The sequence below is a fragment of the Melopsittacus undulatus genome, chromosome 8 (assembly GCF_012275295.1).
Source record: "Melopsittacus undulatus isolate bMelUnd1 chromosome 8, bMelUnd1.mat.Z, whole genome shotgun sequence".
Taxonomy (NCBI): domain Eukaryota; kingdom Metazoa; phylum Chordata; class Aves; order Psittaciformes; family Psittaculidae; genus Melopsittacus; species Melopsittacus undulatus.
Window position 1 is genome coordinate 48,990,577 of NC_047534.1, and position 13,695 is coordinate 49,004,271.

Consider the following 13,695-nt stretch of genomic DNA (forward strand, 5'->3'; position numbering starts at 1 on the left):
GATTTCTATGGGGAAGCAAGGGATGGCAATATAATAACGGTGGAAAATAAAGTGGTGATAACTAATAACAATTTTACTTACAACAGTGTTTTGATCTTTACCAGAAGGAACACTTAAAAGGATGGATGTCTTTAGTAAAGATCATATTTTTCAAATAAAACCCAAAGAGGATCAAAACCTCAATATAAAATTAAAAAATGACTGTTTTAAAATTCCCTCTGTTTATTTCTCCAGTACTCAAAAATACTGCACTAATAACACTGCAATGCATGCAAAAATTAGGCTGAACTATTCATAATTATTTTAAGATGCAAACACATGCCATCTCACATTTATTTTATGTAAGAATACAACAGTATAAAAGTATGCAAACTAACAACTGAAAAGGAAAGCAAATACTACTTGATCTAACAAATTAAACTAATAGACAACTTTAAAAAAATAAATAATTAAGTATATTTTGTCCTTCTATTTCTCACTTTGTCACTAAAGCTACACAGAGATGTCAAGCTTGCTTAATTCGTGACAATGACCAGGCAGATCTCATAATGAGATCACAACTCATGACGAGGTACAGCTTTTGAAAGAAAACTTCATCAAAGTTAAATGTATTGTGCTTCTGGTTTCATTAACCAAGCCCTGACGAGAATATGGACGTTACCAGAGGAAGCAAAAGTAGCCTGACAACAGCAACCTCACTCTTAGTACACAGTGCACTGAAACAAGAGGAGAGGAAACAAGGTAATGGAGCATGTTTGAGAGAGGATCTTCAAAGTGCTGAATTAGCCTCTCAAGTTGCTTAGCAGTGTCCTGCAGAATGCCTGGTGTGCTCAGTGTTATACCAAGGAAATTATACTTTGTGAGTATAAAATTAAATATAGATGATGCACATTTTCAAAGCAGGTAGCATGATAAGGAGGACTAAGACTGATTAAAAAAAATAATTCTGAAAAAAGAACACTGAACTATCAGCATTTCTGTTATAATGATTACACCAACTTCACAATTAAGTCCACAATCACCTGGAAGAGAAGGAACTCTCTCCAACAAAGAGAAAATTGATATATAAGATTTCGTAACGTCTACAGATCAGTTACTATTCTTTAAGTAACTATATCAAGCACAAATGCCATAGGATGTCAATATATTTAGAAACAGTGTTGCTGCCAGATGTTTTGAGAGTCAGATACTGAAAGCATCCAGAAATCTAGTGCTCAGGGGACACTGACAGCTGTCAAGAAAGTCATCTTCCAAAAGTGAACTGCTTGGAGCTTTACCTCTGAGGATTTTATTTTGTCCTGCTTGAGGAGAAAGAAGAGGGCAGACAAAAGACTCATATGCTAAAGGCAGATTAAAAACAAATGCATATTTTGATGTATTTTATATCCCTCATGGCCAGAACTCAAGGATACTGCTGAGGAAATCTGTAGGACCCAAGGGACAACTTCAGAATATTTCCTGAGGAGTATCTGGGGCTTGAGTATTGAGGCTGAATATATGAGCCTAGAGATACAATTGTTACATTTCCTCAAGCTACAATTTTAGATGTAAAATGAGCTTAGCTATCCATTTAGCATGAGAAATATCAGTAAAACTGTGTATGAATGAGCTACAGCCTTGAAAGATTCAATCAGCCAATCAAAAAGACCATTAAAAAAGCTTGGTCAGACAGTAGACATGATAACCCTAGAAGTCCTGATTCCAAAAACACTATGCATTTTCATTCATGTAGGAGATAGTCTTTTCAGGAATTACTAGCAAATAAAGGAAGGGGGGAAAAAAAGTTCTATAGGCCATGCTATAATAAAAAAAACCATGGTGGTAATCAGAAGGGAGATCTGAAACAAAAATTAAAATACTCCCATATTTGAAAAGAGACAAATTTAGGTGTAGGGAGTTCTAAGAACAGCAGAATTATACAATAATGGCATATTGAAGTGCACAGATATGGTGCAAAATTCATAGTACATAAATCAAAGCCTCTGGCAACAACGGGTTAAAGGAAGGCCAGTTCTGCTCTTCCAGAATTTCAGACTGATGTAATATCAGAGAAATCTAAATTACACCATCACAGATCTTGGCTTGGGTCTTCTCTGTCACTGCAATTGTGTGTTCATTTACTTCTCTTTCTTCCAAACATAACAAAAGGCTTTTGCTGAGTCATATAACTCTCAAAAGCGTACGATGCCCTGTAAGTTGGACTCCTTATATAGAAGGATCTTGTCAAACAGCTAGGATTACTGATTCCAGCCTCTGAAGATTCTTGCATTACAATTATCTGTGCTGAGACAGACATCTGTCCCAAATCTACTGATCTCTTGTCTTTTCTACCATGTCTGAATGAAGAAATCAATAAATGCATCTTGTTACCCAGGGCAGTGAGACTCTTGACTAAGAAACAATCAAAATATACACGGTGAAATGCTTTTTATATATCTATATTCATTTTTCCTTAGACAATTCTTCTAAGCTGTGTGAGGTTCAAAAAGTTCAGCTTTTAAGAACTATGGAAATACTTTGTATTTTACCAAATGAAAATGGATTTAATTTTCAGCAGATTGTTTGTACATAAGATGAATCAAAAAATACATTTGCATGTCTCAATTTACACATAACGTCATTCAAAATTTACTTTGAATGGCACTCCGAAAATCTGCAAACTCACACAATAAGATAAATATTTTTCTGTGGAATACCAAAAGCAGATCTTAGCTTCCAAGAGTTACTAAAATGTATTTTGCTATTTTGTTGCTTTCCCTGACATTGGAAAGCTTATTGGCTTTGTTCAGAACCAAGTGAAAAAAACAGTACTTCATGCCAAAACCAAGACACGATGCAAGATGGCTAGGAGTCCAATTCCAGTATTAGTGAGAAATATTAGCATGTCATCTGAAAATTTGGGAAATGTTTCCCATATGTTGCAAAAGACACTATGTAGCGGAGGCCAGAAAAGTACATCCTGTTCTGTTCAGCAGTGCATCTCACTTCTTTTCACCCTTCTGCTGCCTCATCATGTGAATTATAATCATTTTCACACCCTGCAATTCTAAATAAATACTGTATCACATCACTGCCACCCATCTTGTGATTTGACTGATCACAGAGAACCTGACAGTTCTTGCATGTTTTGGTAGATCAGGAATAATTCTAATAGAGAGAAAGCACAAATAAAAAATCACTGGACAAATGCCTGTTAATGAAACATGATACCAGATTGCAGGTGTGGATTTTACCTCATGTTACTCATGGAACAGAAATAAGCATTATCACTACATTAGGCTCAAAACTTGTAATTGTTTTTATTCGTTGCTTGAAAAATCTTAGATCCATTAGCTGATGAAACGTTTCAGCTAGGCAAACATTTTGACTTCTAAACTACTGTCCATATGTCACAACTTCTGTTTTTACTGAAAGTCCAATCAGTATGTGCCATATAGGATCACGTAAGTACTATCAAACAGGGGCTAGTTGTAGAATAAACCATCTACATTGCTTGGTGGCACACATGGTAGTCCATTCTGGCAGGAGTTTGCTCAAGAACAGAACCTCTACTTCTTGTTGCCATTCTTCCTCCATAGCACAGCTATGGTAATGTAAAATCTCTCTCCATATTGTCAGACATGCCGTGTCAGACAACACATAACACCACTGAGTTAAGAGAGTGAAGATAATGGCAGAAACATGGGAATGGAGAAAACAACATTCTTAGTGCAAGCAAAATCTTTTATGCAATAACAAACAAAGGAAATTTCATGACAAAGATCAAAGATGCTATAATGATTTTTTGGATTTCCTTCAGCAGTTCCTCACAGTAAACAAGGTCGACATCCCAATTAAAGTTCAGAAGCAGCTAAAAACTGGAGATGATTATTTTTTTTCCCATAAATCTAAAAAGGGAATCTTCTTTACTGGTGCAGATGAACAGAAGCTATTCATACCCTCTTAGATGGAATCCTCTTTCAAAACTTCCCTAAATTAGACAGCGGCAAAGCAGTTTTGGTAATTTCTCCATTCCTTCTTTCGGTCATATACCTCATTTCACTTTCCTCCTTGCCAAGTATCTATGACCTCACTCAGCAAAGATCAAAAAACATGAAAACTTGCCTCTGCAGGGAATAAATATGTCAAAAGGACACCCAGGATTATATTCGGTACTTCAAAATATAAGGAACTCAAAGCATTTCTTAGCACAAAATGTAGTATAATTGAGTATATAATTGAGTCTCTGGGTGGAAAAAGAACTATAGTCATGTAGTAAGTCAGTGGCACAGCCAAGATTGGGATCTTTGCCTTGTGTCATTGTTGTTTCACGTTTGCCTACATAGAATTTCTAATCAAAATGAAAGATCCAGATGAATTTTTAACCAGATGATGCTGGCCAAATCTTAGACAGCAATAACACTTTTCCTACCCTTCCTTTTCAGAATTATTGTACTATGCTAACAAGATCTGATCAGTAATGAAGAACGGGTGTGTAGAAAATATGATGACCCAGAAATATGCCTTGCAGGTTGCTTCTGGCTACCAAGCTGAGGGCTGGACCACTCTGCTGGACCTACACTGAACTTTATGAAAGCTGAAGACATCTGGTTCTAATACAGTGGACTTTCCTAGGTTAGGTCAGCTAAGCTGGTTGCTTCTGGCTCCAGTTCCAGAAGTACATGAATTGTGTAATATATACGTTACTGGAGACACTAGCTAAGGTGACTATTTGCCTGATTAAAGGTATGAATATATTAAATATGCTAGGGGTCTCAATGGGATAATCAGATGGTGGAAACAATGTGATTAATTTTTTTCCTTCTTTCTCCTGTTTTAACATCGAAAGACACCAAAACTCTCCCATACACAGAATCATAGAATCAACTGGGTTGGAAAAGACCTTTAAGATCATCAAGTCCAACCATTCCCCCAAAACTGCCAAGTCTACCACTAAACCATGTCACTAAAAGCCAAGCACATTTTAACTTGGTTTGAAGGGCTTTTATTGTATTTTTTTATAATATACTGTATTCCACTTTATATATTCATACTATATAGTGGTCTGTTGATATTTCACTAAGCACCTCCTTCTATACATTACAATCACTTCCGTTCACATAAAATGTAGAGGATCTAGGCCAGAGGACTTATTTTTCCATGAATTTGGAACACAACGTTCCAAGTCAGTGAACACATTTTCCCCTGAATTATGAAAAGATCCAAACAACAAGTATACCAACCGAAAAAAAACCCCCAAAATTATAGTATGAGTATGAGAAGTACAGGCTTTATGAATCAACTGTTCTTTTCAGTTTGGAATAAATTTGAAAGAAACATGAATTACACATCAAAGCGTATCTGTGATTAGCATGAGGTGATAGCTTTCTGCTGCTATTGGTTCAATATTAAATTGAGACATTGCCCAATAACATCATCGCAAATTAGCTAAGACTCAAAATGGCAATCAAATTGCGGGACCTATCCTGGAAAGTGGTACTAACAACTTCCCAGCATCAATATGCTTCTCAATCCTGCAGCTGTTTTTAAAAGCTTCCTCCCAAAGGCACATTTAGAACTGAATTAAATGCAACTTTGACTTAATTAACGTTTTAAATGATAATGAATACAATGTAGATTCATAGAAGGCATTTACATTGTGTTATAAAAATGATAAAAATTTAATAACTCTTTGTTAATAAGTTATGTCTCTCCAGACCCATAAAGCCTAAGGCAGTCAGCACTGTAGTCTAGGATCTAATCCAGGTTCCCAATGCAGGTGGTATAAGGAGGCAGGAGACTGACTTGACATTTGACATTTGCTCTAAGCCTGCTCTGGATCAAGCCACTGCTTGTTCATAAATACTTTATTTCATACAGTAAAGGTCAGAATTTGGGCTCAAGGCAGGGCTATGACAGAAATGCTCAACCTGAAACTGAGCTAGCTCTGGCATCTGTCGCTTGAAATAGCTCAAAAACAGTAGAGAAGGAGACCTAACCGGCTAGCATCTATCCCACACCAAGGAGGTAACAGGAAGAATCTGCTGCCTGGTGGTAAGAAACTGTCATGGCGAGTTTCATGACAACCAGCCACACTCAGGAGCTAAAAATGCAAACATAATTTCCATGTCACCTTGCATAAGACCCTCTGCTAAATTCACTCCACAGGATGCAGACAGCATCTTTTCTTGCTTGTCCCCATCAAAGCAAGCCACTCACCAGTCTCTTCCCTGTGACCCTGGTAAGAATCTCTACTCAACATAAAAGCCTAAAGGAATTAAATGCAGACTTCTTGATCTTTCCCTCCTCCACCTTTCCAATTCTTGAAAAGATTTGCTGCTAGACTTAGCAGTGCCTCCATCCCATGGTGATGTGAGCATTCATCTTGTTACAGACATCACAAATTGGGCAGAGCTCCCTCTCAAGCAGTCTAGTGGAATATTCTACATCACAAAACTCACCTTAAAAGGTGTGTGCTTCCTTATTTGTATTTTCTGGTCATGAGTAATGAGTCAGATTATCTCACTTTTACCTTTCTACCATCTGAAAAGGAGCAGCTTGGTCTGGGGGGGCCGTTTTGTTTTTTTTCTATTTTTCCATTTCTATACCTATATACATCTACATGTTCATATTATACCCAAACGAAAGTTAAATTGAGCAGCACTCAGGTTTTATTAAAATATAGAACAATAAAAGGTATTAATCTTTTGAGTGTTAAGAGTCAAACTGCATACTAGAAGTCACCTATTGTAAAATACCTATTGTAAAATACCTATTGTTTCATGTTACATTCCCAGTGCCCCTCTAATTAATATTTATTCAGTGTCTGAAAAGAAAATAAAAATGTCCCAGTGCACTTATACACACGAAAAAATGATGGAATAAATACTTGGACTCTTAGGAGGGAATATACCAACACAGTTTGATCCCTGCTTCTATCTCTGTACTAGCAAGTGTGGAAAAAACATACAGCTGTACCAATGAGAGGATCACCTGAAGGTCTGCACATCAAGAGAGCAAGAAAGGCATACAAATCAAAGGGTTGGTTCAGTGAAACCACTGTTCCACCAAGCAGTTCTTGACTGCTAGTTAAGAGTGTGTTCACATATATAGAATCAATTCATCCTATTGTCTTTAGCGGAAACACCTGCATACATCTTTGCACAATTGCCACAAGGAGAAAACGAGGTGAAGAAAGTAGGTTAGGCAGAATTGCAAATAGAAACTAAGCTTGAAAGTGGAAGAGTTAATTATGAGATTTTCATTTTCAGAAAAGCAGATCTCATGGTACCTGGCTTCTGATTTGCCACAGGCTATGAAACCTCTATAGAACAGCACAAGCACCTCTCACATTGGGATTTTACTTTACAATTGTTCCATTGCCTGATTTTATATGCTTCAAAACCCCACTGGTCAGGTTTGGTAGCAGCAGCTTTCTTAACAGTAGTGTAGTCTGAGAAGATGGCTAAGGAAGGCAAGTTGATTTTCTTCATTACCCACAACACCACAAACTACATTAAGATGTATTTCCAGCTGTACTTGTATCTTAACTGAGTTATCTTAAATAGTATTTTCCCTGCAAAACTGAACGTTAAAATATACACAGGTGTCCATTTTTACACTATTTTCAGTAGTTTGAAAAGGGATACATGCAGTCTTGTAGAGTTATTTAGAATAAACATCACAGCCACATCAATTCTCAGGAACACAACCCTGAATAAATGGGATCTGATGTAAATTAATTAAAAACCTGTCACCTGAAAAGAATAAACAATATCTGGGACTAGCTTTACATAAATCATCACCCACAGAGTGTTTCATAGGCTTTTATATTTTCTGTGGCTTTCAATTAAAAGGAACTTGTTTGGTGTTACATCTCATTCTAATGTCCCGTTTTCAGTAATCTCATTTAATAAACCCGACAAAAACAAAATCAAAACAAAAAAAACCCCCCCCCCCCCCAAAAAAAAACAAACAAATAAAAAAACACCAACCAACAAACAAACAATCCAGCCTACACAGCATAATACTGTATCATTTTCCAGTATACAGAGGTATACTTCTATAGTCATTCCATATATGTAAACTGCAAAACCGATAACAATCTGATTATAATCACTTGTTCATGATGCCATCTGTAAGAGGTAACATCTGTCTTTCCTTTCCAAGCAGACCTGATCACTTAGTTTACTCCTTCAACTTCTTCTTCCTCAAAACATTAAAGGTGTTTTCCCGGCTTTTTGCGCAGGACAAAGACAAGACAGTATGACCACAGAGGGATCAGTGAGTTATATTAAAGAGAAAGGTGTTTATGCAGCATATGTAAAATGAAGAATTTCAGAGCAAATGAGCCTTTATCCCACTTGTGGCCACAACAGAATTCTCACAGCTCATAAAAACTGTGTAGTGGAAGAGTTAGTACCCCACCTTTCCCTATTCAGAGTACTATAAATATAATGTAAATGGGATCATATTTATAGCTGGTTTGGTAATCTCAAAGCCTCTAGCCACCACAAAATCTTGTAAAAGGAGAACCTCTGTTGCTAACGAGTAAAAATAAAATTCTAGCACTGAAAGTTGTACCTCGACAGGGCACATATAGGTCCTTCCTGTACCTTAGCTTATCCATAAGAGCTAGCATTTCTTGTTGTCTTGGTTACTTCAGCAGAACTAGAGAACTAGTAGGTTAGTTTTGTCCTGTAGGAAACTGAGGATATGGATCTTGCATTCTAGAAGAAATAGAATGTAGGCTGTCTTTTCAGTCAACGAGGACTTAGAAGTCAACTTATCTAGAAAAGCCCAAGCAAAATTACACAACTGATGAGCTTTAGATACACTGACCAATGCGTCTGTGTGTTGTTATGCATTCTTCTTTCTGGCTATATCAGTAAGATGTCATTTCAAATCTCATTATAGAATTTGTGGTTTTAAGTTCGAAACACAGGCAGAATCTACATTGCCTTAACTTATTAAACCACATTGCCAGATACAACTTCAGCACAGTGAACTAAAATTTAGTTCAACAGCCATCGTTATTCAAGCTACCCAAAATGTTCATCTAATCCTGCAGAAAAGAATTTAGTTCCTTTGAGAAAGACTTAGCAGCTAATTTGCTTGCTCAGCATAAACCATGTGATGGCACTAGAACAGATGGAATATATGGTTCTAAACTGGGCCTGGCACACAGGTAGGTGCGTGCTTTGATTACATCACCAACATCAAGATCTCCATGTAAAGCTTCTTGGAACTATCAAGGCATGCCAAGGCATGCTTTTTCACAACCTGAATTAGATATCCCTGGACGTAGTATCAAGTATATCCTTGGAAGTTTAGATTCCCATGGCAGTGGGCACAGCAACAAGTTTAGAAAAGGTTTCCTTTCAAAATGTGAACTTCTGATGTTCGTGAGAAGCACGGCCATATGGTGATACAGAAACACAGAAATTAAATGGTTCAGGTTAAGATTCTGTCTGTATCAATTAATCATTTGAATGGCACTCCCCAAGACTTGGCACAGACCTAAGCAGAAACATCACACTTATTAGTAACATAATTTCGTTGTATAAACCACCCCAGGATTTTCAGTGGCTAAGTGCCTTTCATCACTGTAATTCACTCAAGACTCTGGTGCAAAAAAATGCTTGGATCATTTGCTGTTCATGTAGCTATCTACCAAAAGCACCTAAATACTAAAAATTCTAGATACACAAAAAGATTTCTATTTCCTTACATTTATAATAACCTTTTTTTTTTTTTAATCCAGACAACTGCCTATAAAGCTATTTAATGTAATTATATTTATTCAAAATACAATTTTCATTTCCTGGAAGTGCAGACAACAATACAGAGAAACTTACCCATGGTGAAAAACACACATGCAACAACATGTGTTCTCTACATATTATACAATTGGTACGCTCAATCCTGTGTACAACATTGAATATATACATTGATATTTTCTACTTGACATCAGATTCTTATAAGCAGCATTAATTCTTACAAAAGGTACTCATTGTTTCAAAAAGTCTCCTACAATGGTCTGTGGTTTAATTTACCTTGAAAAAAAAAAAAGCCTGCTTTTATAACCAATAGTAAAACAAGAAAAAATAGGAAAAAAAAGGGAGAAAAGAAAGAAATGCATTAAGCAATTGTAGAAGCAAGCCAGCCCAACTGGGGCACCACGACCAAAGCAAGCCCTGTAATAGTATAATGACCTTTAATGAGTGTCTGGGGAAACAATACAGTCCTAGAATAAAAGACAAAGGGCAAAACCCATCATGGCTCCACTGACACTAATTCAAAATGATTTTCAGAACAACTAAAGAATGTAAGAAAGGTAATCTGATCCACCAATCTGACCTCACTTTGATTCTGGGGCCCTGCTGCTGCCATTTCTAATTGTCAAACACTCTACATTTCACATCTGCTCATATTTAATGAAAAGCTGACTCTCACCACCATTCTTTTGAGTTAACTAGCTCTGTCAAGATGGGCATCATAAGACCCCTGTACAACGTAAAGAAAACACACTGATTTCTATTGAAGCCGTGCCAGTGAAACGTTGCATGTGTGTATATATTTTTTTTTTAATTGGAAAAGAAAGGCTTATGCTGCTTTGCAAAGAGTGTGAATTGGTATTGATTTTTGGGCTTATTATTAACTGTCAAAGGTGACTAGTCTCAAAAGGGGAAGACTGAGATCTATTTTGATTTGATGAAGTGATGAAGGGGGGAAAAGGCCCTTGAAAGATAGCATGCTAAAAATCCTCAAGGCTGTCAATATCAGTTATCCTCCAAAATATAACACAGATCTAACATGTTTCCCCAAAGCATTGTTCTTTGGTGGAAATTAATACATTATTGTGGAGGTTTCTGGCTCAGCAGGCAACACGATCAAAAATGTTTACTTTATCTGCCTCTGAAGAGTCTTAAGTGAACTTGAAAGCTATGGTAAACCTACAAATTACGGTTTTCTTTCCTTGCCAAACAGTGCTAATGGCAGAAATTTTACCCATTTGTAGGGGACATATTCATTTAGCCTGGTCTGGTTGCTGTTAACACCAGTGCTGGGATCCAAGAACATACTCTATACTAGTCTGTATTAATGCAAACTATACCAGGCACTGTGTTACTGAGGCTGTTAGGCTGTGTAACAATGCCTGCAGTAATTCTTAATCCAGGAAGGTATCTTACCCACTTTTCTTAACAAAATGTGTTTTGCTATATTTTACTCTGATAAAGGTGCTTCTAAAGGATAAAAACTCCTTTAACTCAAAACAGGACTTATACTGGAACAATCTCCCCTGAGGTGATACATGAGTTGCAACCAAGTGACTAGAAAGGACATTTAGAATGCTTATACACTTAGAAGATTTCTGGTAAAATTTCTAAGAAATCCTATTACAAGCAGCTTAACAGACACAGTCTTCAGATAAAAAATGATAACAAGAATCATAGTATTGTTACATACTCCAAATTCGTGTCTGGAAAAATAGTTCAAACTTCAAAAGAGTTAAAGCAAAGTCCTTCATCACTTGAACTATACGGTGCAGTACACACATGGTATCAAAAGGCATCCAGATGCATAATCTACTAACATTATACTCTTAGTTGTGGAAGGCATTTTTATGTGCAATGACTTGTAATCTAAAGTGGACATGCTTCCTGATAAAAGCGCCTAATACTCTTTATAGATGTATCTGAATAATGTTACAGGGGTTTTTTGTCATGTGGGTAAGGAAAGGAAAACAGCTCCTGTTCCAAGACATAGTTTTGCCTATTCTGAATATCTAAAGATGACAATAAAATAAAATAATAATTAAAAATAACCATTTTAATTAACAATGTTCCTCAGTTGTTGACATCACACCGATAAATTAAACTTTGGAATCCCTACCATTTGCCCAAAGAACTAATGGTTACACAGAGTTTTTCCGTTTTCTTCTTCCTCTCAACTCTGATCTTTCAGAATAGCTTTTAGGGTATATTCCAGAATGGTACTGTCCTATGGGACAGATTCTACAGTTAATTTCAAAAAGTTTGCATCGGGAAGTTTGCATCAGGCTAACCCTTCTAAAAAGATACTATAAAAAAGTACAACCATTTATGCAATGATTTCTGTGTTTTCAGTGACAGATGGAAGGTCTTGCCTTACTGAGAATGGTGGGTTACAAACAAAACTGAAGATAATGGTAGCAGTCTAGAATAGAACTCCAGATACTACAGTTCAGCTAAGTTGTATCCTGTATATTTATTCACTGCCTATTGTATGCAATTCTAGTGCCAGCACTATTATAGCTGTTCACTTAGCACTCATCACAGATTTAGATACAGGCCTGTTCCACCACAGCAGAACTTATTATATAATTAATGACAATTTATATTGTATGAGTTAAATAAGAAAGATGTCACCAGATTGCACTACTACGGTCCTGCATGTTATTGCAACAGCATGCTTCATAAAGAGCACACAAAGCAAAATAACGAATTACAGTTTTGTATTAAAAATAAAACAGAAATATGAATACAGAGTTATATTAAAATTTGGGTTTGACTCTTTTAACAAGCATCAGCCCAGTAAAACTCACAGAACTATGATGCACGACACAAGACGGGGATGATTTCACAGACACCACAGACATGGAACAGCATGTGTTGGTGTTGAACTTACAGGCACGTAAACTGGTGGAGCAATCATTAACAGAGACAGAAGAAAGTGGGAAGGCTCTCTCAAGGGTGTCCATGTTACTATGTACACTGCCTGACATGCAAGAGCAGTCACTCTCAGAGCGTCCGCAATCAAAACAACATGCCAGTTTCATTCTCTTGTAGATGGACATCTTGGCTATAACCATGTGTTGGATGGGAGGAGAGGAAGAGCAGCAGGTTAATGGCAAGGTTATATATATAACAAGGCAGCTGGAAGGTAATTTAAGGGATTTAATACAGGCCTTAGTTTTTGTTAACAGTCTTGACCCAGGAAAAAAAAATGCAATGAGATTATTGATAACACTTTGGCTGTACATTAAAAGTAGGGCAAAAGATAAATTGCTCTTTATTTCTGTTCAGTCTTATAAGGTGACCGCAGACATGGGGAAGAATAACTGTTTACAGTCAAGTGTTTGGATCAAAAAAGAACATAGTAAGAGCAGAGAATCCTAAGGATGTATTTTTCCCTTGGCACAATTAATACTACTGGGCTAAAAATGAAAGCAAAATTCTTAAGTTGCTTATCCATTAGATATTTTTTACCTATCCTGCTTCCTGTAAAAATTAAACTGTATATATATATATATATGTATGTACACACATACAAAAGCACACATACACATATATTCTTACATACACACACTCACACACACATATGCATTACACACATAGATACATACATATAAATATATCTATTCTTAAACATATGCTAATCATTTTTCTGTATTAAACTGTGCCAGGGAACTCCTTTATTGCAACAAATTACACATTACTAAAGAGTTACAAAATGTTCATAAATTTTTCTGAAAAATACATTGTATCTTCAGGAATTCAAATTAACTGATGACAGAATACTAAAATTTGCCCATATAAGAGACACAACTAATAATGATAAATATGCTTGACATTAAAATCAGTTCACAAATAAGGCATCACCAAAAGTACACAGAGCATTGGTCCACTGAAACATGCTGAACCAATCGTTGGCATGTTTTCTGCTCTGGATGCA

The 13,695-nt window shown here is 36.4% G+C and overlaps 1 protein-coding gene across 26 annotated transcripts in view; it reads right to left on the reverse strand.

Moving 5' to 3' along the window:
* Nucleotides 1-13,695, reverse strand: part of KCNMA1 (potassium calcium-activated channel subfamily M alpha 1) — a 488,118-nt gene that overhangs the window by 79,980 nt on the left and 394,443 nt on the right. For 6 of the 26 annotated variants that reach the window (XM_005152678.3, XM_005152680.3, XM_005152679.4 and 3 more), the window contains one exon: nucleotides 12,649-12,822. The exons of the other annotated variants lie outside the window; for them this stretch is intronic. In XM_005152678.3, coding sequence (XP_005152735.1) covers nucleotides 12,649-12,822 — 174 coding nt within the window. The remainder of the gene's footprint in view (nucleotides 1-12,648; nucleotides 12,823-13,695) is intronic. 26 annotated transcript variants of the gene reach the window in all.